The 25,268-nt window shown below is 41.7% G+C and overlaps 1 protein-coding gene across 2 annotated transcripts in view; it reads left to right on the top strand.

Annotated features, from left to right (window-relative positions):
• LOC147748025 (cytochrome P450 2D15-like) overlaps positions 1–25,268 on the top strand; it is a 777,398-nt gene that overhangs the window by 554,795 nt on the left and 197,335 nt on the right. For both annotated transcript variants that reach the window (XM_086957982.1, XM_086957972.1), the window contains exon 6: positions 10,567–10,708. In XM_086957982.1, the coding sequence (XP_086814108.1) occupies positions 10,567–10,708 (142 nt within the window). The remainder of the gene's footprint in view (positions 1–10,566; positions 10,709–25,268) is intronic.

Genomic DNA, 25,268 nt, shown 5'->3' with positions numbered 1-25,268 from the left:
AAATAAATGTCAACCTATTTCAGTAAGTATAACAGAAACATTTTACTATCTCCCAATCATAGTAAAACATTCAAATGACAGTTAATCACTACCTAACTTAATGTGCTACAGTAAAACTTTAACCAATCACAATCTTTGCTGTTTTTTCCCTATTTCTCATAACTCTCCACACTCAATATTGAAATTTCCCAATCTGCTATTGATTCCTCCTGTATCCAGTTCCTCCATACCAGCATTGTAGTCAGAGCGTGGATTGCAGGACACAGCTTTGTGTTTTAGGCTAGAGAGTGTGCAAATAGATGTGGCATTGACAAAAATCTAGGATTTTCCCAAGTGGACATCACTGGGATCAGCTAGAGAGGTATGAAGTAGCATCAATTGTTTGCCTATGCAAAAGACCATTTTGGATTGTGATCACCCAGACCCACTGCAGTGGCAATATTCTGGGCATGATCATAGGGGTTGGACTAGAAATGCAAATGATTGAGACACTGGGACAACTAATGACTCTATATCCTCATACTGCCTTTATATATAGTCCAACAAATGTCAAAGGCAGAAGTGGCAGTGGTCATCTGAATTTTGTCTCAAGATCTAGCAAACGTCAACAAATCAATTTCTGCATATCTCAGTAACCATAACATGGGCTCAATTTACCAAAATAACATCCGCTTCGATATGGCATGTATGTTTCGGAAGGAGGGAGTCCATTTCACAGCAGAAGGGAACTGTATCTTCCTTAACAACATCATGGATTGTATCCAGTTCTATCTATAAGTGTGCACAACACAGTATACAAACAAATGCTGTTTTTAGAGCCACCCTATTTGGAGAAAAAAGCATTTCTGAATTTCACAAATTATTTTAATGTTTCAACTGGATCCGTGGATCCATTTAGGAGCCAATTACCAGGGCTATAACATGTATTTGGTTAAATAAAACCTCATGGTAGATCCTGGCAAATGTAATTTAAAAAAAAATTGTTTCAAAATTGTATCTGCAGAGGCTTGTAGGACAATGTATGTGTGTGTGCAAAAGAGCATGTATTCTAGTCTATGTTAATATATATACATCTGTACAAGAATGTCTGAGGCTTTATGTATGACTTGGTGTTTGTCTTAATATGTAATTGTGTCTATACTGACATGTAAATGTATGTTTCTAAGTGTATATATGTATATATCTATACTTGTATGTCTGTCTATGTGAATATGTGTTGGGTTGTATATGTGATGAGTAACCTTTTATATATATGTCAGTATCTAAGGTTCTAGGGGTCTGAGGTTGACCTGGTGTGTGTGTGTGAATAAAGAAATATGAGATTGTGTGTTTGTGTGTATTACTCCGTGTGTCTCTCTTGTGAGCATACATGTAAGTCTTGGTATCTGTGGAGAGATTGTGTGGGTGAGTAAGTGTGTGTTTATAATTATTTACATTCATCATTAGCATTCAGTATGTGAGGTTGAGTAAATTGTCTGTGTGACTCTGTTGTGCATTGTGTGGGTAGATGTCACTCTGTGTGAGGGAGAGCTCCTGTCCGATTGTGTAGTTGAGTATGTGTGTGTGAGGCTGTGTACATGTGTCTCTGTCCATATCAGGACATGGAGTTCTGTGCTTGTGGGTTTAATTTTGCGCATAGTATTTACAGTGCATATAACTTTATATGTAGGGTATGTTTATATATTTTAGGGGAGGGTATAGGTATATCTGTTAGTCTGAGGTTATGTGCATGTGTATCTAAGTGTGTTTATGTAGTTGAGTATGCTATTGTTTGTGTTTTTTTGCGAAAGTTACAAAAATTGTATAAGTAACTTTTGGCCTGATTTAGATCTTGGCAGATGGGTAACTCCGTTACAAAGGTGACAGGTATCCCATCTACTGAAATATAAATCCCATTACATTTTATGGGATTTATATTTCTGTGGAAGGGCTATCTATCACTGTTATGATAGAGTAACCTGACAGCCAAGATCTAAATCATGGCCTATGTATGCATGTGATTCTGCACATGTGTGTGTTTGTATGTGTGCATGAGAGCTTACATAAGTATGTGGATAACTGTGTCTATGAAATTGTGAAGCTGGGTGTTACTCTGCATAGAGGATGCATGAGCATTGGTGTGTGGGTGAGCATCTATGTGTGAGATTATCTAAGTATGTGGGAGTGTGTATATGTATGTGTGTGCATGATTGTGTGAGTGAAAGTCACTTGTAGGAGTGCATGTGCATGTGTGTACATTCTTTTTTTTAAACAGTGTATGGATTTGTGGATCCACTGCAAAGTGTTAGGGGTCACACTGAGCACTGTGAAGGATCTGTGAATCCACAATACAATCAAAAAATAAGTGCAGTATTTGGTTCACCCACACAGAGGTTTCCTTTCCAGCATCCACAAGCGATCCAGGGGGTCAGGGTACCTCTACCTGCGCCTTTCCACTTTTAAAAAATGTTTTTCTATGGAGCCGGGGACCAAGTCCTAGGATAGCGGTCATAGGTTGCTTTTCAAGTTTCAGACAGCCAATCACAGTGCAAGGTGTGGCTTGCAGATCCATCACAAAGGATATACAATGGCTCCAAGGCATTAACTATACTGTTTTTTATCCTTGATTTCTCCAACACTAGTGACTGGATTTACACCAAAACACAAAAGCTCTGGACCAAAATCTATTGTGCTTCCAAATGTAGTGTAAATATGGTCAGCGGTTTGGGCTGTAGCAGTGTCTAAAGTTCTTATGGAAAAATTAATGTGGAAAACAAGTTTTGAGACCCCCTTTTTCTTTAACCACCACTTAATGAATCAATCCAAAACTTTCCGTCCACAAACTAGTCAAAAAGTAGCTCTTTTTTAAAAAGTCTTGTGGAGATTCGTCAAACGGCGCCAAAGTTATTAGCAACACAAAAAAGGTATTTCCTATGTAAACACAATATTTACTATAACTAGCCAGTGGTGACTGCCCCTGGGTAATTTTTGTATATTAAAAAATTATAAACAATTAGTCAATTTACAAATTACTGTTTATTAAAAAAATTATCAATTAATAAATATTTGTTACTCAATTATTAATTCATTTTCCAACCTTTACCCCTAAAAACCTAGCAGCCTAAAATATAGTGAAAAAATAACAATTCCATTATTTGCATATTTAAAATAAAAAAAAAATAATTGCACTTAATGAATAATTGTTAAATACGTATTACTTATTTGACTTCCCACCTTAGACCCCTACAAAGCTAGCATCCACCAACTAAAAGAAACAGAAATTATATAAGTCTTCTGCAATTTACATATTTAAAATTCATTAAAAAAATAATTCACAAATAATAGTTATTAGTTAATTAATTACTATGCAATTGACTTTCCATCCTGTACCCATACACACTTAACAGCCTGTAGCTCAAAATATAAGTAAAATAAATCAGTATTCAATGTTTATCATAATTACAAATCAATAAACAAATTGGCTAATAATTTATGATTAATAAACTACCCACCCTATACAAACACACTGCCTGCGATAATATAATATAAAATATCAATATTACATAAACTACATATTAAATACTAATTATATATTTAAATACAATGTATTAAATAATTCCAAATTATTTATTACCTAATTAACATCCCACCCTATCTTCCTACAAATCCAACTAGCCACTGACACTATTAACTACTATAAAAACGTAATAATTAATACAAAATTTTAAATCACTTAAAATTACAAACTATATTCAAAAAAGTAACATTTATAGAAACAATAGTAACACATAAAATTATATATCAACTAAAACACATTAATATTATAAAAAAGCAATATTTCTAACCACTATGTTTTTGATAATGATATTAAAAACATAGATATTATTTACAACTATATTGCTTACCACAACAAAGAAATTCTTGTCAATGATATTTGTGCAGAAAGATATTTGTGTGTCAAAATATTTAATTTCCCATATAGCGATCCCCAGGTATTTTTAAAATGAAATTTTGTACTAACAGACCATCCAGCTCAATGTCTGATATATATTAAGTAGAAGTTTTAAAAAGATGATTCACGCCTATTTAAAATACAAACAATCTAGCAAAATATGATATAGATCACTTCATCTCTAGGCTACACAGGAACACCCCATTATACATTTGCCAGCTTATATCCACTGTTGATAGGAATAGACTGGATTATACCCAAGCCAAATTTTTAGCAATTCTAAACGATAATTCTGATCAGGCAGACAGAAAATATGTAGGAAAAGATCGTCATGACCTAAGGATGTATAAGTAAGAATGATTGTGGGTGTGAAAACATGGGCTGCTTAAACCTTCAATGAGTGTTTTAAGGGGAAGAGATCTCAATTTGATAATTCCTCCCGAAGAAGTATACCACATTTTAAATTCATTAAACCTATTGACAACTGTTCTGGCCCATTCCCTTTCACTATCAAGGATCTCTTCCTAACACAACCTTGAGATTTTGGGAGGCCGATACTTCAGAGCTAATTGGTTAAAAAACCTTAGGAAGTAGAGACTGGCCATAAAATACCATGTCGTTAAATTGATGCCTGATCCCTTGAACAATTAAAGATTTTGGTAAGCACAGTATTCTTTTAAGGCAGCCCCTTCAAGGACATCCCAGGAATGCTTACACTCTCAGCAAAAAACCTCCAACACGTACAGAGCAAAAGGAGAAAGTATGCTACTATACGCTTTTATTTAGGGAGCCCTCCAGAATCCACCATAGATTAGATTGAATTTAGCAAGTGAGTCTGTCTGAATCAAGATCATGGCCTTTGCATAGCCCATATGTGATGCCATCTCAGATTACTTAAGAAGTGATGCCAAAATAATAGTACTGGCTCACAATCTCAATCTGATTGGCACCCAAATGCCATTTGAAGTTCTCTACTTTTATTCCAAAGATCAGAATCTTAATTTTCTCAAAATGTTCATTTATTTATTTTCCATACAATAAAGACCTAATTTGTCTAATTTTCTCTGAAGACCCATGACCGTAAAGTAAAACATAACCAAGTCTTCTGTATATAATAAACAAAGGATGTGAGTGGTAACCATTTTAGAGGGGAATGATGTTGTTCCTCTTTTTTTGCTTAAATGTGTTTCTTGATTTCTAGAAAAATGTTATAAGAATTCATCATAAAACAGGAGTTACATTCACACATTGTTCACATTTAAAGTTAGTAATGGCGCATAGGTTACAGTGTCAAATAAGACATCTCTAAAGTAAACGTCAATGCTTTACAGTGAAAAACGGTATTTTCAGAATATAGTCAGAAACCTGATAAGTATAGGATTAGGCTGCTTCTAACATAAAATTGTTATAACAGAAAAAAATCACATTAGTTCTTACAATTGGACTTATGCCATTAAATTACAGCAACACAAAGCACTATCAATGTCTATTAGCTACAGAAGTTTGTTCACACACAGCTGCACGCAGTACCTGGATGGAGTCTAATGGCTCTGTTCACCAGCACCTAAGGTGTTTGTCACATTATGTTAGTCTTGATGTCTGCTAACATAGATGATTTTGATCCTCTTAATAAAGCTGGTAAATCAGCCACATAAAGACTAAAAAGGTTGGGGCAAGAACAAAACCTTGCTTCAGCCCTTTTCTACTATCTATTCTCTCCGACAGTCGTGCTGATTTATCCAGTTCCACCTGAACCCATTTACAACTGTGGAACTCCTAAATTGCAGAAAGCAAATCCAAGGAGATTCTCCTGCCACTCAACTTTGCCCACAGTCACCTGTATCAAAGATATCTCTGAGATATCTAACAGAATAATTCATATAAAATTAGCAGGGCACTTTGCATCATCTTTCTTTAAAATAGGCTTTCTTATGGAAACAACAAGATATCCATCTTTAAAGAGGCATCCCACAGGGAATAGAGCCACAGGCACATTGTATTGATGAAGTAAATCCTGGAGTACAATCTCAGCATGTGCGGGAATAGCCTTGCTTTTAAGTCCATTATCAGAATGCATACAGATATTTCAACAACGCATTATTTATAATGTTGTCAGGTACAGCAGTCCATATTCTCCAAGTATTAAACACCTCTTTATGAATAAACAACTTCACTAACAAACAAAAAACGTTATTCTTTATTCTTTGTACAAACTTCAACTATGTTCAACTGTGTACCCAGAGGCAATTTGAGGAATTCCATAGTTTTGGTTACAATTTTAGTGGGAATAAGGGTCATCAGTAGCCCACCTGATAAGCTACTCCTTTCTCGATCATACCCCAGTCTAGTAATAGTTACACAACCCTAATGGTTGGTGTTCTGCTGCAAACATGTTTCTTCCATAAGCACAATTTGAAGATTCATCCAGATAACCACATTTTTTTAGGAGTATAAAGCAGTGTTTGTTCCAACTTACCAATGAGAGGTTGCGGGAGAACTCCATGATCTATGCTTCATTCCCCCACTTCCCCGAATCATGGTTACCCTGATGGCTCAGGAGTAGGGGTAGCGATTCAAAGTTACGCATCTTTGGTCACAACCTGCACAATAGGGAGACATATCATTTGAAGGAGCAATCCTTAAATTATTATTAAAATGCTGGTGTAAATTTCTCGACACCTGGTTGAAACTAGGGTAGCCTGCATTAGTTGCTGAGGGGGACATAATAATAGCTCTCCTTCTAGAAAATAGGCCATCCTGGTGATCCAACACTGGCATTTCTGTTTTTATTAGCAAATATTCAATAGAAACTTCCACTTCAGTTGCTATCCACAGACCTAAACCTAAATGATCTGCCTTAGCCCTGCACACAATACTGGCTATTAGGAAGGACATAAAGTTCACCCTTGTTAACACTCGTCCCCCTTTGCTCATCAGGAAGCCTGCATGCGCAAGGTCTGCAGATGCTGCTTCTTGGAGTGAAGGTATCTGCTTAAAGCTAGGTGGAGTGTCAAACTATTCAACTGACATAATTGTTTTGCTTTCTTCCCCTTCCCTTATAATCTTAACAACAGGAGAGTGTGCCTATTAATATAATTCAAGTAGAGCACAACAGGAGAAACCAACTAGTTTCTTAATAAAGTCCTCACTCACCAACCTGGTTGGTGACATGCTTCATCATCGGGACCCACCAGGAGAGGCCGAATGCCACCCTGGTGTGCTTCAACGCAGAGTTACTGCGGAGCTGGTAGCTTATGTTCAGTGGAGTAGTGAAAAAGTGAGTGTTAAAAATGTCACGATTGTGTCAAAGAATACATTTAATTAGAACCCAATCTGACATGGTTAAAAACAAAGTGTGGGACATTTAAGGCTGAATAAATTGTTCAGCAAAGTCTGCTATGAAACGGTCAACATGTTTCTGCCTATGTGTTGTGAATTGAACAGGCTTTTGTCAGGACCGTAAGGTAAAATATTCGGAGGTATTGGCGCGCTAAGGCCCACCCTAACCAGAGTGTGAAAAAATATACAATAATGTATATGAAATCTGGTATTGTTCGCGGTGGGAGGAACCAAGCTAATTATGTAATGTAGTCACTAACTACATCATGGGTCCCGGTGAGGGGGGTGATCGCAGCAGTGGCACACCGCCTTCAATGCAGTACACCCTCTTGGGGCCTGCAAAAATCCCTCAGGACCGGACATTGTAACAACTGGTCCGAGTTCATCATGACCAAAGTCTCCAGAATCCCTTGCAGGGGCTTCGGCCTGAATAGGAATACGTCCAATAGATGTGAAGAGGAGGAAGGATTGATATCCACAGTATTTTCTTAGGAAGCTTGAGAACTGATCAATGGCTCCTCCAGTCTCTGATTGAAGGGGCGAATCTGGATTGGATAGATTTACTGAGGTGGAAAGAATGAAAGCTGAGGGCCTTCCCTCCTGTTGGTTAGTAAGAAATTAGAAATCAGGCCAGGACAGCCAAAATTGATACGCCTGCCAACTACACATCTCGCGATCTTACAGTGCTACTGGACACTCAAGAATGCTCTGATCTCTCATTTATTCAGGAAAGGCCAAAGAACAGCACACTACTGACAATAAAGATGTCCCTGGAAAACTTAGTCTCAATCAGAATGGAAATTTCAGATGACTGAATAAAACACCATAAATGCCATCTCACTTATAGTAGCACAATTCATACCAAATGGCCTAGGTCAGAGAAAAGTGAAAATCCATTTCAAAAGAAGAGGCATTGAATCTACAGGTAAAAGGTAAAGTTCAAGTAACAAATAGCAGAATGAAATGGCCAATCACTGGAGCACTAGGAGACAAAAACTAGCTGCATATAGTGACTGGAACTTGCAAGCCACAGCCCTAGTAAACAACACTAGTAGCGATTACTCGAAATTACTAGCACATGGATAGGACCAGCAGATAAAGACCTTTGAATCAAGTATCACACTATCAACCACCAGAGTCATTCATTAATTTACTAAGCAAATACCAAGAAGAACTGAGGCTGAAAATAGTTGGCAGTGACTTGATCTCACTGATCAACAATTATAATATACACTGCTTTCAAGATACCTGGGCCTTAGAAGGTATGCTGGTGGATGGTTTTATATCCCTGCACACACCAGCAACCAAAAGTAATGAAAAAGTAGGCAGAAGGGGGCATTAGTTACATGTACCTTAATTGCCCCAGCGGCCTCAACCATCATGCCACGGAGCTTGGAAAGAAGCTGCAGCAAATAATATTTGGAAATGGCAAAATCGTTTTCAATATTTATAATGACTACACCCTCCTAATTGCACTCAACAGTCACACCAGATTGAACCAAAAAGCTCCAAACACATTTCATAGTGGACAAAGGTGCAACTCATCAACAATTCCTTACATACATTTGTAGAATGGCACTCAGTAAATGATATGAAGGTCCTACATAGGGTCAGAAGTGGTCACCATCTGCTCTCTATCTCTACAACCCTCCTGGCATTCCAGGGGCTGCATCAGACAGTCTCCAGTGACTCTGGGGCACATTAGGTTGGCGGGCAGACTTTGTCCTCCCACCATCCCGTCGTACAAATGGACAACCCGCCATAAGGGCGGGGGTCCGGTGACTGCCATTAGGATGCACCCGCCACAGTGGTGGGTGCATCTTGCATTCCTAACATTGGGGCGGGCGGTGCACTCAGCACCGCCCGCCACAATGCCAGGAAGGCATGTTGTGCACTTCCATGCACAACATGCCAGGCACCGCGCGGTGCCTGCCATGTTGTGCATGGAACTGCATGGGGTTACCATAGGTACCCCCCATGTGCACCCCCCGGAGTCCCTGGGGGCCCGCAAAGGGCCGCTCAAGCAGACTCCGCATGCCTTTCCATGGCGGCAATGCCGCCACGGAAAAGCATTGCAAACCCCACATTCTAATATGGCTACCATATAGTACCCTTTTCCGCCTGGTTGACATGTCGACCGAATGGAAAAGTGGCAGACGGTCTTTCCGTCCGCCGCGGACCCCCCCCCCCCAGCTATTGTAATATTGTGGGGGGTCATTTCTGCACGGATGGAGAGCTGATCGCCCCCCAAGGCCGGCGGTGACTACCGCCGGCCCGAGGGGGGCGATCCGCCCGCCATCCTAATGGGTCCCCTAATTTCTAAAGCAAACCATATATAGTGAGGTTGGAAATTAATGAAAATAGAAACACTCTTCAAGATGCACAGACTAGTTTCAGCCCTTGGGGAGAACCAAAATCTCTGTTAAGGATGAGCACAGAACCAGTTCAAATTCAAATGAAGACCCTACTTTATTCCTGCTGCACCCTCTCTTGCATTTGGAACAGCCTGTCACCCAATGCTACTGTTCTCTGAATGTGGATAGTCCCAAAAATGTCTTGAATTTAATAGACTTCTTTCTGTACAACCAGATCCACATCAACTCGCTACTGGCATACCCCCATCTGGATAAAGGAAGCTACAACACCATATATTTCTAAATGAAAGTGTCTCATTTTACCTTCTCATATTTGCTTAGTGGGTTCCCTAGCTTTTTACTTGGTACTTTGAGTAATGTTGTGTGGATAGAAGGAGAAATCTGGTCCTTATCTTTCCTAGATGCATTCCTGCTAACAACATGATGCTGTAAATAACACTTAGGAGGAATAATCTGGGTAGCAAAATGTACAGCCTACCTTCTTTCACAAGGTACCAATGACTCTGGTAGCAGAGATTTGTTTGGCTTCGTAGTGAGTTTCACAGTTTGCTGAAGGGCAGACTCCAGCAGTTATCTGGGTGTGTTGAGCTACAAATCAAGTGTGTAAAAGTGCCTGTGTTTGCTGTGTGGCCTCCAAGGGGCAAACAAAAGATTCTTGCCCCTACAACATCTGTGGACTTGCTTGAGAATATATGAAGTACATGGAGTGGGCAGGGCACACACCACGGTTCGCATTTTACCAGGACCTCTGTTGTGAAATAATTGTCAGCAGTACCCAAAATTCCTGGCTCAGCTAACATAGGCACATCATTTGCAATATTATGCTCACTGTTACTGATTCTCTCTGTCATCTTTATTGAATCGATATTTATAACAATAATCCATTTTGATGAAGATCTGTCTTTGTTAACTCCCTTTTAGGAAAAAGGTGACCCTAATAGCTCCTTCTGTGAACTCAATCTCCTCTTGACAGTGGCTGACCTGTTCTCAGCAGGCACAGAGACCACTTCTACAACTCTACGTTTTGGTCTGCTGTACATGATTCTCTACCCAGACATTCAAAGTAAGTGTACATTTTTGTTTTTAATACTGATGGTTTGGAAGGATTAAATGATCTTAGTGCATATCAGGGATCCATCTTTCCTCTTGCAAAATAACATTTTGATAAAAAGGTTTATATCAAAATGCAGTTACCAAAGATCTTCCTGTATCGACGGCTTGAGATCAGTCGACCCTTTAAATTCCCTCCCTCATGAACTATGTTCAAGTGAGGCTACTGGCTATCAAACCCCATTACCTCACACTGGGAACTTACACTATTTGCCCAATCACTTAATTGCATATACAGTATGTTCACATATTTAACAAAATTATTATAAGACCTTCACATTCATGTAAATAATGTAAGATTTCTGTATTTGTGAATATCTTCACTCTGTTCCCATGACCAGATGAAGCTTTGACCCCCAGCAACAGATACTAAAATGATATCTAGTCACAAAAGGGTTTTACACTAGGTTTATATTCCTGAAGACCTTGAAGTTGCAATACCACTGGTTTTATCAGTATTTATTGAATCATAAGCTAGAAACACATTAGTAGTAGTGTTTTCCTCAGGAGGAAAAGGAACAGCACATCAATAACTGAATCAATTTCATGATATGCAATACAGTAGTGGGAATGAATAATAATAGCATCTATCAATTACATTCAGGGGTGCTTTCATCACTCTAAAGTACCTATTACCAGAAGATGTGATTCACATAGAAGAAGCTCAATGTGTTTACAAGCTATAGACAATAGAGCATCGATAAGCACACCCTTTAGCAATTATAATCTCCCAAGTATTGGATATGTAAAAAGCTCTAAATAACAAAATACCACAAACAAATCAATAGATTAGTTAATCGCTCAAAAAATATATCCTATTCAAGAGTCTAGATCATACTAAAATACACAGAGTCCACACTGGTTCATATTCTTCAATTTGATCTTGTTTATTTTCTCTTTTTGTTGCTTCATCCAGCAGAAAACACTGCCACTGTGCATACATAAAGTACGAAAATATTGTGTCAACAATATTGTGGAACACCGTCCTAAAAAGATTAGAAACTGGAATATATAATATCATCAGTGATGTCATCAGTGATATCACTGACCATGTCATGAGTGACATAATGTGTGAGGTCATAAGCATTGCATTGTGGGGGCGGAGTAATAGTTAGCTCAACCAACTATAACGGCTGAATTTCACTGGTTTTGTATGAGTGAAATATGAGCCTATCTATAACTTCCTTGTAACCTTTGGGTTTTTTTCTGTGAATTTTTAAAGTTTATTTAAAATGCTAATTCCTAACTATAACACTATTGTAACCTGTGTTTTTGTCAGTGAATTTCTGTTTTTTAATATTTATATTTCTTTTTTTATTGCAGTTAACAAAAAAGGAGATATAGAAATACAAATCACATAATTCATCAAAATACTAGTTACATTCTTGAATAAGATAGATGTAGATCAAATGTAAATATAGACATGGGCTACAACTTTGCTTTCCTCCCCAAATTTCAGAAACCTTGACTATGGCTCCAATTCTTTGCGGGTATAATTTTTCTTTAGCTTCAATTTGAATCATCTGAGATCGCCATTGTGAAAAGGTTGGTGGCTCTGCCATCTTCTATTTTTGGAGAATTAAAGACTTGGCAACTAGGGATGCAATAAAAATATACTGTTGCTGTCTATTAGTTAAGTTGCGTGTATCAACGATTCCAAAAAGAACAGTTTTGGGTTGAGAGATTAAAACTATTCAAAGCTTTTCACTACGCCAATGAAAGATTTGCTTCCAGAATTCAGTTAGAGCAAAGAATGTAAAGCAGATATGAAGCTAATCCCCATTAGAGCAGTTACATCTAAAACATGTTCCCAATATGGAAGAATACATTTTATTAAGATGAGATGGAGTATAATAAAGTTGCCACTTACATAAAAATGCCATGCGTTTAAAATTGGCTCCTCTTATAGCTTCTACACTCTCCATGATTGCAAGTCTAGCCCGCAACCTGTATCATTTTCAATCTTTTGTAGTGCTTGTGGTACAAATTAGATTCACTAAAGCATCTTTCGGGAGTTGGAACTCGTTTATAAAATTTCGAATTTGAAAAAATCATGAAAACAACATACCCCGCCTTCCTCCTAGTTGTTATATTTTTGTTACTTATCTGAAGACCTACCTCACTACTTTGTACCATCAGGATTTTGGGATGAAAGTAACTAAACTGGTACTCTCCTTCAATTGGAAAAATCTAACCGAAATAGCCGAAGGTGTCTTATATCTGCTGCGTTTGGGAAGTTTAGGGAATTCGATAAATGGAACAAGCTGGATGCCACTTTCTAGTAGCATTTGTTTAATATAGATGTTGTTGCCAAAATTGCGTCTTGACACTAATCTTGTGCACCAATCAATAAATGCTGCCTAATAATATTTTTTTTAATGAGGGAGTGCAATACCGCCTTCATGAACAGATAGTTGTAGAGTCCCTAATTTTGTGTGAGTTTTCTTGCCTGACCAGACAACATTTCACAGCATTTGATCTACCTCCTAAAACTTTTTTTTGGGAGACTTTAATTAGTACATTTGAAAAAAGAAAAAGAAGGAGAATCGTCATTTTTTATCACAGCAACTCTCCCAATTGTAGATATTGGCAAGGCCTGCCACTGCTTTAGGAGGCTCCTAGCTTTAAGAAGTGTTGGGTCGTAGTTAAATTAATTTAGCTGCGAATATTCATGTGATGATCACTTTCTTCAGAAAGCTTTAGGAAGCATGTATTCTGGTTGACAATAGTCTGAAATCCAAATAATCTTTTAGATCTTGTCTAACTTAATCTACTCTAGATTTAGATACTTAAGAATCATAAGTTATGTATCTCTGAACAGCTTAATCTAAATCGCGTTGTAAGTTTATAACAATATTCTTCTTTAATTTTGATATATGAGCTTTGTATGAAATTATCTGACCCTTAACATAGGCATCACAGGCTTCCCAGGTGTAGAAATAGGAAGCTGATCCCTTATTTCTTTCTTGAAATTCCTTAATCTTGACTGGCCTATTTGTGACCGCTTCTTCTCCGTTTAATAAAGTTTTATCTCTAGAGCCCAGTGAGGACATTCCTGCCTAGTGGAATTAGTTTTAATTCCAATTACTCGGACTGGGTGGTCGTATAAAGGATTTGCGAGAATATAAGCCTTTCCCCATTCACATTGATGAGAGGTTAAAACAAAATTGATCCTAGATGTGGAATAAATCTTGTAGAGAAGCATGTATATTCCCGTAGGTGGGGCTGTTGTGCTTGCCAAGGATTAATTAAAGCTACATTGTGAATTAAAGCAGTCAAGCAGTCAAGCCCCTGGCTGCCCTGGGCTTATTTTGAGCTTTATTCTTACATGAAGAGTCTAAATATACATTCTGCAATACATTAAAGTCTCCTCCTATGATAACGTAGCCCAGAAGTTTCCAAAGAATGTCCTTGAGACCCTCAAGGGCCGCCATGTCATCCTTTATTGGGCCATAGAAACTAGCTATTTGGAAAATCTGCTTGCCCCTTTTCCAGTTTACTATAATCCATCTAGCACTGGGATCTCTAATAATCTGTAAACCTTCCCCTTGGCAGTAACGTGTGAATAATATTGTAACCCCCCTAATAGCTGCCCCAACTGCTGAAAAAAAGCTTGAGTGATATAGCTGGGTATCCTGGGGGGGCCTTTTTGTCAAGTGTGTCTCCTGGAGCACAATGATCTGTGGAGTGTAAATTTCAATTTACTCTGATTGTGAGATTGTTAGCCCCATTAATTTACATGATGCCAACCGGATCACTTGCTGACAGGCCATAGTGGTGAAAAGTAGAGCCTGAATTTTGACAGATTTTTTTTCTTTCATCTTGTCTTCCCTCATCGAAAAAAAGTGATAAAAGTGCTAAGAATAAATTAGAATCGATCTTCTGAGATTTCCTAATATCTTGGATAAAAAATGTTAAGGTTTTACGAACTACAAGTTTTCTCTTTTCTTTCCCATCACCCCCAAATACCTGTGCACCCTCAACCTCCTAATTCCACCGTTTGCGGACCCTACCCATCACATGCCCCAAAAACAACCTCCCCCTCCCTTTCCCTTAGGTGAGTACCCTGGCATGGTTCTTGTAAGCTCATTTCCATAAGAAGGAGCTGGATGGCTTGAAATTATTTAAGGGGTATTGTCTAAAGAAAAAATAAAAATATAAAAAAGGGAAAAGTTTTTTTTGATCATCCTACACCCTTCTGTTCCCCTCATGTAGATCTCCCAACTGTAATATTGATTTGAAGGCACTAGGTCTCTTTTCCTTCTTTTCCTGTACAGAGAAACTCCCTAGCTCGGTCTACTGACAAAAATAAATCCGATCATCCTTTAAATGAAGATCTCAGTTTAGATTGATGCATAATTCCAGCTGGTGCCACATAATGGTAAAATCCATCAATTAAACCCACACACTCTTGGTGCTTCTGGTCAGCTAGAATCGACATGTCTGAAAAAATTCGAAATTACAAATTCTTTGCTGTGGAAAAGGTTTGTTTTTTGTGCTACTGCTTGTGATATGATCTGTTCTTTTATCCCATGTCACCAAACTTGGTCACAATTCTTCGAGGGAGCCCGTTTCTGTTGTTATTGCCACGGGGGAGCCAAGAACCACAACCCCCAGACTGCCAAGCAGCTTAGTCACCGCCAACATTTGCTGTTCGCGCCAGGAGGTACATTAATACCAGCCAGGGCTCCCGCAGCGAGGAAGCCCGTTTCTGTTGTTATCGCCGTGGGGGAGGCCAGAACCACAACCCCCAGCCTGCCAAGCAGCTTGAACGCCACCAACGTTTGCTGTATGCGGCAGGAGGTACATTAATACGGGCCAGGGCTGTTGTTATCGCAGCAGGGGAGCCAAGAACCAGAACCCCCAGCCTGCTACGTGGCTTGATCGCCGACAGCATTTGCTGTTCGCTCCAAGAGGCGAACTAATACCAGCCAGCACTCCCGCATCGAGGGATGCGCGCAGGCATACCCGGGCCATGCCCGGGTGAAGCCTGGGCCATGGGCGGGCCCGTCTGTACCCGTCAGAGCCCGGAGGAGGATGGGCTGGGTTACCCCTTGACATTCATTGCAAACCTCTTGTTGAACTGATATTACCAAGCAACGTAAGGTTCTGTGCCCCTGGCAGCAACTATTTATATTGTTATTTGTAGGCCCTTTACCATCTGAGTACTTTTCTCTGCTACTATTCAGGACTCTTCTTTCATCTGTAGAATTGGTCGTAGCAGGGAAGAGAAAGCGTAAAACTACAGAGGGAGGATCAAGGGAAATTCCCGTCAAAATAGCAAAAAAAAGCCAAAGTAATTAAGTCCAACTCCAGGCTTGGCGGTACTCGATCGTATTGATAACCTGACAGAATTTGAGGTTCTTCTTGGCCCGCCCAGCTCTGCTTCCCCCCAAATCTGCCTATGTGCAATCCCCATCAAGTTCTACATCTTTGCACCACATACCAGCTATGTTAAAAAAAGTTGGTGAAAGGAATAAAGTACCTGACAAATTCAATCTGTCTCCTCTCAGGCTAGACTGCAAGGATGGAAATTTGCCACTGACCATGGTGGATCTGTGTTCTTTTTCCTGCCGCAATAGTTTTTCACTACTGCTGGAGTATGTAGATCGAGAGGATGCACCTAATACCCTAGCTAGCATAGAGCTAACAAAAAGGCTACTGACTGACACATGCCCAAATGTGGATGCTATATCATCGACAGGCTAGCTATGAATTCCAATAGGACAGCTGCCAAGTGTGTGGTCAGTTCACCCAGTAACCCATTAACCCTTGTCAATGAATTCCCCACCCAAAGATCGTTAGCACACCAAATAACAGACATAGTCCAGGAAATCAAAATATTTAAAACAGCTGTAGGTAACCTCTTTGAGTAAGGTTCACACTGATGTTCAGAGTATTCAGAACCAATTCCGGGCACAAGCTGCCACACAGAAACATATCCAAGGGGGAACAAGCAGCATGAAGCAGCTGAAAGGGGACAACACCAGTCGCAATCTGGGAAGGCTAGGCAATGAACATATTGCCCAGACCACTACCATTGATCCATCCACTAGTAGTCCTTCTGGCCACAGCACAGTGGTAGACCAATCTAAGCCAGATAGAGCGCAGCCTGGTAATTTAAGTAATATCAAAAGACCTTGGACAGGACCTGTATGCCTCTCAATAAATCACACACAAGCGATACCTAGCATATATAAGAGTACAGACACAAGAAAAACACTCTATCTAGTCAATGTCCCAAAGCTATGTTACAAATAGTGGACAAGTGCCTCCTAATTAACAAATGCACCCATTGGATACGGAGAGTAGAGGATGCTGGTCCATCATTAGGGAAGATATTATTGGGGGCTAAAAGGCAATATAGTCTGGGGGGGCCAGGGGACGCTCATGACGTAATAGCACTTACCTTGACGAACTGTGACCTCGGTCGAAAACCTGGTGGCCTTTGAATTAGGTACCCAACATTTGGTAACTACCAAAATACGTTTTAAGTACAACAGCCCAGAATTACCAGTAGACATAGACCGATCATCTTGAGTAGCCCCCAAAATAACTTTGCCCAAATTCGCTGGGGGGTTCATGGAAACAAGACTGACCAATTCCCACTTGAGATGGGAGTCCTCTAAGGCTCCGTCTTGGCGCCTACACTATTCTCACTTTTTATTAATGTCATTATCAGTTTTTTAGCTTCCTTTCTCACAGACGCCCCAGTTCTAGCACGTAAACAAATTCCGATATTAATGTTTGTGGATGACACACTTATATTATCCAAATCACTAAGAGCGTTAAAGAGTGCGCTGCAGCATTTTGAAGAATTTTGCACACTGCGTGGTATACAAGTCAACACTGCCAAAACAAAGTTTATGACCTTTAACCAACACAGATCATTTGAGGGGGGTATGGAGGGGCAACCATTGGAGCAGGTTGATGCATTTACTTATTTAGGCATCACCTTGCATAAAGGACTCAGCTGGGTCCGTTGTCTCCTTTGAAACCCATGTGGTGCAACTCATTTCACAGTCGGGGTCCTTATTTGTTTGGACAAACTCTACTGCTATGAGGTCTTTAGTTGTTATTTCCCTTAATTTCGGAATCTCCTTGAATAGCCTTAGTATATTCCCCCGGTTCAACTTGTCCGTTTTACCTTTTGTTGGATATTCTGGCCTGAATAGTAATTTACGGTCTCTAAGGTAACCGTTTGGGTTGTCCGAGTCTCGCTATGTTAACTTCTTTCCTCTGTTTGATCTCGGTGAGTGTCTTGCCTTGGGAGATTAGCACTGGCTATTTCAACTAAATTGTATCTGAATGATGACACTGCTTCTCTTTGGGACCATGATGCTGGTTCGACTGGCCTATACGTTGTAATCCGCCTCTCAAAATTTCTTTGCGTTTCCTTCTGAGGGGCATTATGTGTTCCTTTGTAGATTCCTACCGTGATTGTTAGTTTGGTGTTCATACTCATTGATTGCTCTAATTGCTCTGTTTGGGTTTTGTAGTTAAATTGATTTGATTTGCTTCCATCGCATTCCCCTTTAATCGACTTTGAATTATCTTGCGCTTTAGGTTCTTGTGGTTTGTCTTTTGTTTGCACTATAACCTGTGGTTTTTGTTGTTTGTTTCCTGATCCTCCTTGTGTTTTTGCTGTATCGTCCACTATTCTTTTTATTTTATTTGAAGGATTTATTTTTGTGATTCTATCATCTTTAGGAGTTCGTTGGAGAGAAAGCTTTGTCTTTGCTTGCTTTGTGTTTTTTAACAGATCAGTGTTTTCTTCTGTATCTACCTCTTGGTTTATAGCTTCTATTATATCTGATTCTTCTTTCTGATCTATTGAGCTCGAAATCCTTCTTTGTGTGAATATGGGGTAATTTTTACTTTCTTTGTTGGTTCTGGAAACATTCTTCCTGGCTTTCCGTGCTCGTTTACGTTGTCTTTTGGATTGGATTTTATGGGAGTGAAGTGGTGTTTGGTGTAGGAGGTCGTACTGGGTGTAGTGTTTCATGGTTTAGTGTAGTGCAGTGGTGTTTGTGTAGTGTAGGGGTAGTGTTTTAGGGTTAGGGTAGTGCAGTGGTGTTTGTGTAGTATAGGGGGTTGTACTGGGGGTAGTGTTTTGGGGTTAAGGGGAGTGCAGTGTTGTTTATGTAGTGTAGGGGGTATTGTTTTAGGGTTTAGGGTAGTGCAGTGGTATTCAGGTAGTTTGTGGGTTGTGCTGGGTTTAGATTTAAAGTTGAGGGTAGTGCAGTGTTGTTTAGGTGGTTTAAAGGGTCGGGCTGGTGTTAGTATTTTAGGGTTTTGGGTAGTGTAGGGGGTTGTGCTGAGGGTAGTGTTTAGGGTAGTGCAGTTGTGCTTGAGTAGTGTAGGGGGTCGTGTTGGGGTTAGGGTTGTAGGGTTCAGGGTAGTGCAGTGGTGTTTGAGTGGTGTATGGGGTCCTGCTGGGGGTAGGGTTTTAGGGTTTAGGGTAGTGCAGTGGTGTTTGTGTAGTGTACGGGGTCATGATAAGGGTAATGTTTTAGGGTTTAGGGCAGTGCAGTGCTGTTTGTTTAGTGTAGGGGTTGTGCTGGGGGTAGTGTTTTAGGCTTTAGAGTAGTACAGTGGTGTTTGTGTACTGTAAGGGGTTATACTGGGGTAGTGTTTTAGGGCAGTGCAGTGGTGTTTGGGTAGTGTAGGGGTAGTGTTGGGGCAGATTTTGGGTTTAGGGTGGTGCAGTGGTGTTTGTGTAGTGTGGGGGTGTTGCTGGGGGTAGTGTTTAGGGTAGTACAGTGGTGTTTGGGTAGTGTATGTGGGTCGTTCTGGGGGTAGTGTTTTAGGTTTCAGGGTAGTGCAGTGGTGTTTGAGTAGTGTAAGAGGTTGTGCTGGTGGTAGTGTTTTAGGGTTTAGGGTAGTGCACTGGTGTGTGGGACGTGTAGGGGGTAGTGCTGGGGTAGTGTTGTACTGTTTAGGGTAGTGCAGTGGTGTTTGTGTAGTGGAGGGTGTTGTGTTTTAGGGTTTAGGGTAGTGCAGTGCTGTTTGTGTAGTGTAGGGCTCATGCTGGGGGTAGTGTTCAAAGGTTTAGTGTAGTGCACTGGTACTCAGGTAGTGTAGGCTGTCGTGCTGGGGGTAGTGCTTTAGGGTTTAGGCTAGTGCAGTGGTGTTCGGGTAGTTTAGGGGTCATACTGGGGATAGTGTTTGAGGGTTTAGAGTAGTCCAGTGGTGTTTGGGTAGTTTAGGGGAGTCATGCTGGGGGTAGTGCTTCAGGGTAGTGCTGTGGTGTTTGGGTAGTGTAAGGGTTGTGCTGGTAGTAGTGTTTTAGGTTTTAGGGTAGTGCACTGGTGTTTGGGGAGTGTAGGGGTAGTGCTGGGGCAGTGTTGTCGGGTTTATAATAGGGCAGTGGTGTACGTGTAATGTAGGGGAAGTGCTGGGGATAGCATTTTAGGGTTTAGGGTAGTGCAGTGGTGTTTTGCTAGTGTATGGGGTCGTGCTGGGGTAGATTTGGGGTTTAGTCTAGTGCAATGGGGTTTTTGTAGTGTAGGGGGTCCTGCCGGGGATAGTGTTTTAAGGATTTTAGGGCAGTGCAGTGTTGTTTGTGTAGTGTAGGGGGTCGTGCTGAGGGTAGTGTTTTAGGGTTTAGGGCAGTGCAGTTGTGTTTGTGTAGTGTAGGGGTCGTGCTGGGGTAGATTTGGGTTTAGGGTAGTGCAGTGGTGTGTGTGTAGTGTTTGGGGGTTCATGCAGGGGGTAGTGTTTTAGGGTCTAGGGGAGTGAAGTGGTGTGTGTGTAGTGTAGGAGGTTGTGCAGGGAGTAGTATTTTAGGGTTTAGAGTAGTTCATTGGTTTTTGTGTAGTGTAGGTTTAGTGTTTTAGGGTTAGGGTAGAGCAGTGGTGTTTGTGTAGTATAGGGGTGCTAGCTGGGGGTAGTGTTTTTGGGTTAAGAGTAGTGTAGTTGTGTTCGGGTAGTGTAGGGGGTTGTGCTGGGGTATATTTAGGGTTTAGGGTAGTGCACTGTTGTTAGGGTGGTGTAAGGGGCAGTGATGGGGTAGTGTTTTAGGGTTTAGGATAGGGTTGTGGTGTTTGTTTAGTGTAGGGGGTTGTGCTGTGGGTAGTGTTTTAGGGTTGAGGGTAGTGCACTGGTGTGTGGGACGTGTAGGGGGTAGTGCTGGGGTAGTGTTGTACTGTTTAGGGTAGTGCAGTGGTGTTTGTGTAGTGGAGGGTGTTGTGTTTTAGGGTTTAGGGTAGTGCAGTGCTGTTTGTGTAGTGTAGGGGTCATGCTGGGGGTAGTGTTCAAAGGTTTAGTGTAGTGCACTGGTACTCAGGTAGTGTAGGCTGTCGTGCTGGGGGTAGTGCTTTAGGGTTTAGGCTAGTGCAGTGGTGTTCGGGTAGTTTAGGGGTCATACTGGGGATAGTGTTTGAGGGTTTAGAGTAGTCCAGTGGTGTTTGGGTAGTTTAGGGGAGTCATGCTGGGGGTAGTGCTTTAGGGTAGTGCTGTGGTGTTTGGGTAGTGTAAGGGTTGTGCTGGTAGTAGTGTTTTAGGTTTTAGGGTAGTGCACTGGTGTTTGGGGAGTGTAGGGGTAGTGCTGGGGCAGTGTTGTCGGGTTTATGATAGGGCAGTGGTGTACGTGTAATGTAGGGGAAGTGCTGGGGATAGCATTTTAGGCTTTAGGGTAGTGCAGTGGTGTTTTGCTAGTGTATGGGGTCGTGCTGGGGTAGATTTGGGGTTTAGTCTAGTGCAATGGGGTTTTTGTAGTGTAGGGGGTCCTGCCGGGGATAGTGTTTTAAGGATTTTAGGGCAGTGCAGTGTTGTTTGTGTAGTGTAGGGGGTCGTGCTGAGGGTAGTGTTTTAGGGTTTAGGGCAGTGCAGTTGTGTTTGTGTAGTGTAGGGGTCGTGCTGGGGTAGATTTGGGTTTAGGGTAGTGCAGTGGTGTGTGTAGTGTTTGGGGGTTCATGCAGGGGGTAGTGTTTTAGGGTCTAGGGGAGTGAAGTGGTGTGTGTGTAGTGTAGGAGGTTGTGCAGGGAGTAGTATTTTAGGGTTTAGAGTAGTTCATTGGTTTTTGTGTAGTGTAGGTTTAGTGTTTTAGGGTTAGGGTAGAGCAGTGGTGTTTGTGTAGTATAGGGGTGCTAGCTGGGGGTAGTGTTTTTGGGTTAAGAGTAGTGTAGTTGTGTTCGGGTAGTGTAGGGGGTTGTGCTGGGGTATATTTAGGGTTTAGGGTAGTGCACTGTTGTTAGGGTGGTGTAAGGGGCAGTGATGGGGTAGTGTTTTAGGGTTTAGGATAGGGTTGTGGTGTTTGTTTAGTGTAGGGGGTTGTGCTGTGGGTAGTGTTTTAGGGTTGAGGGTAGTGCACTGGTGTGTGGGACGTGTAGGGGGTAGTGCTGGGGTAGTGTTGTACTGTTTAGGGTAGTGCAGTGGTGTTTGTGTAGTGGAGGGTGTTGTGTTTTAGGGTTTAGGGTAGTGCAGTGCTGTTTGTGTAGTGTAGGGGTCATGCTGGGGGTAGTGTTCAAAGGTTTAGTGTAGTGCACTGGTACTCAGGTAGTGTAGGCTGTCGTGCTGGGGGTAGTGCTTTAGGGTTTAGGCTAGTGCAGTGGTGTTCGGGTAGTTTAGGGGTCATACTGGGGATAGTGTTTGAGGGTTTAGAGTAGTCCAGTGGTGTTTGGGTAGTTTAGGGGAGTCATGCTGGGGGTAGTGCTTTAGGGTAGTGCTGTGGTGTTTGGGTAGTGTAAGGGTTGTGCTGGTAGTAGTGTTTTAGGTTTTAGGGTAGTGCACTGGTGTTTGGGGAGTGTAGGGGTAGTGCTGGGGCAGTGTTGTCGGGTTTATGATAGGGCAGTGGTGTACGTGTAATGTAGGGGAAGTGCTGGGGATAGCATTTTAGGGTTTAGGGTAGTGCAGTGGTGTTTTGCTAGTGTATGGGGTCGTGCTGGGGTAGATTTGGGGTTTAGTCTAGTGCAATGGGGTTTTTGTAGTGTAGGGGGTCCTGCCGGGGATAGTGTTTTAAGGATTTTAGGGCAGTGCAGTGTTGTTTGTGTAGTGTAGGGGGTCGTGCTGAGGGTAGTGTTTTAGGGTTTAGGGCAGTGCAGTTGTGTTTGTGTAGTGTAGGGGTCGTGCTGGGGTAGATTTGGGTTTAGGGTAGTGCAGTGGTGTGTGTGTAGTGTTTGGGGGTTCATGCAGGGGGTAGTGTTTTAGGGTCTAGGGGAGTGAATTGGTGTGTGTGTAGTGTAGGAGGTTGTGCAGGGAGTAGTATTTTAGGGTTTAGAGTAGTTCATTGGTTTTTGTGTAGTGTAGGTTTAGTGTTTTAGGGTTAGGGTAGAGCAGTGGTGTTTGTGTAGTATAGGGGTGCTAGCTGGGGGTAGTGTTTTTGGGTTAAGAGTAGTGTAGTTGTGTTCGGGTAGTGTAGGGGGTTGTGCTGGGGTATATTTAGGGTTTAGGGTAGTGCACTGTTGTTAGGGTGGTGTAAGGGGCAGTGATGGGGTAGTGTTTTAGGGTTTAGGATAGGGTTGTGGTGTTTGTTTAGTGTAGGGGGTTGTGCTGTGGGTAGTGTTTTAGGGTTGAGGGTAGTGCAGTGGTGTTTTTGTAGTAAAGTGGGTTGTGGTGGTGTCGTGTTTTAAGGTTTAGGATAGTGCAATGGTATTTGGGTGGTGTAGGGGATCGTGCTGGGGTAGTGTTTTAGGGTTTAGTGTAGTGCAGTGGTGTTTGTGTAGTATAGGGAGTCGTGGTGGGGTAGCGCTGGTAGGGTTTAGGGTAGTGCAGTTGTGTTTGTATAGGGTAGAGGGTCATGCTGGGGGTAGTGTTTCAGGGTTTAGGGTAGTGCAGTGGTGTTTGTGTAGTGTAGGGGTAGTGTTTTAGTGTTTAGGGTACTGCAGTGGTGTTTGGGTAGTGTAGGGGGTAGTGCTGGGGCCAGCATTTTAGGGCTTAGGGTAGTGTAGTGCATTGGTGTTTGTATAGTGTAAAGGGTCTTGCTGGGGTAGTGTTTTAACGTTTAGGGTGGGGCAGTGGTGTTTGGGTAGTGTAATGGGTCGTGCTGGGGATAGATTTAGAGTTTAGGGTAGTGCAGTTGTGTTTGTGTAGTGTAGGGGGTTGTGCTGTGTGTAGGTGAAACATCCTTTACAACGCAACTTTTACCAAGCAGTGCCTTTACATCGCAACTTTTACAACGCAAACCATTACAATGCATTGCGCTGGGGGGCGCTCTAGGATATGGAATAGATTTAATTTACTATCCAACACCTTCCCTACTATCCACGGGGACTGGAGTTGGAATAGTAAATTAAACTATTCACTATCCAGCACCCCTCAACACTATGCGTTGTAAAGGCATGCGTTGTAAAACTTGCGATGTAAAAGCATGCGCGGTAAAAGCATGCGTTGTAATGTCATACATCCGTGTGCAGGGTTTTAGGGTTTAGGGTAGTGCAGTGGTGTTTGTGTAGTGTAGGGGGTTGTGCTGTGTGTAGGGTTTTAGGGGTTAGGGTAGTGCAGTGGTGTTTGTGAAGTGTAGGGGTCGTGCAGGGGGTAGTGTTTTAGGGTTTAATGTAGTGCAGTGGTGTTTGTGCAGTGTAGGGGTCATGTCTTAGGGTTTAGGGTAGTACAGTGGTGTTTGTGTAGTGTAGGGGGTCATGCTGGGGGTAGGATTTTACGGTTTAGGGTAGTGCAGTGGTGTTTTGCTAGTGTATGGGGTCGTGCTGGGGTAGATTTAGGGTTTAGGCTAGTGCAGTGGGGTTTTTGTAGTGTAGTGGGTCCTGCCGGGGATAGTGTTTTAAGGATTTTAGGGCAGTGCAGTGTTGTTTGTGTAGTGTAGGGGGTTGTGCTGAGGGTAGTGTTTTAGGGTTTAGGGCAGTGCAGTTGTGTTTGTATAGTGTAGGGGTCGTGCTGGGGTAGATTTGGGTTTAGGGCAGTGCAGTGGTGTGTGTGTAGTGTTTGGGGGTTCATGCAGGGGGTAGTGTTTTAGGGTCTAGGGGAGTGAAGTGGTGTGTGTGTAGTGTAGGAGGTCGTGCAGGGAGTAGTATTTTAGGGTTTAGGGTAGTTCATTGGTTTTTGTGTAGTGTAGGTTTAGTGTTTTAGGGTTAGGGTAGAGCAGTGGTGTTTGTGTAGTATAGGGGTGCTAGCTGGGGGTAGTGTTTTTGGGTTAAGAGTAGTGCAGTTGTGTTCGGGTAGTGTAGGGTGTTGTGCTGGGGTAGATTTAGGGTTTAGGGTAGTGCACTGTTGTTAGGGTGGTGTAAGGGGCAGTAATGGGGTAGTGTTTTAGGGTTTAGGATAGGGTTGTGGTGTTTGTTTAGTGTAGGGGTTGTGCTGTGGGTAGTGTTTTAGGGTTGAGGGTAGTGCAGTGGTGTTTTTGTAGTATAGTGGGTTGTGGTGGTGTCGTGTTTGAGGGTTTAGGATAGTGCAATGGTATTTGGGTGGTGTAGGGGATCTTGCTGGGGTAGTGTTTTAGGGTTTAGTGTAGTGTAGTGGTGTTTGTGTAGTATAGGGTGTCGTGGTGGGGTAGCGCTGGTAGGGTTTAGGGTAGTGCAGTTGTGTTTGTATAGGGTAGAGGGTCATACTGGGGGTAG

Source organism: Lissotriton vulgaris, chromosome 1_1 (assembly GCF_964263255.1).
Source record: "Lissotriton vulgaris chromosome 1_1, aLisVul1.2, whole genome shotgun sequence".
Lineage (NCBI taxonomy): Eukaryota > Metazoa > Chordata > Amphibia > Caudata > Salamandridae > Lissotriton > Lissotriton vulgaris.
This window is presented reverse-complemented; position numbering and strand designations above follow the sequence as displayed.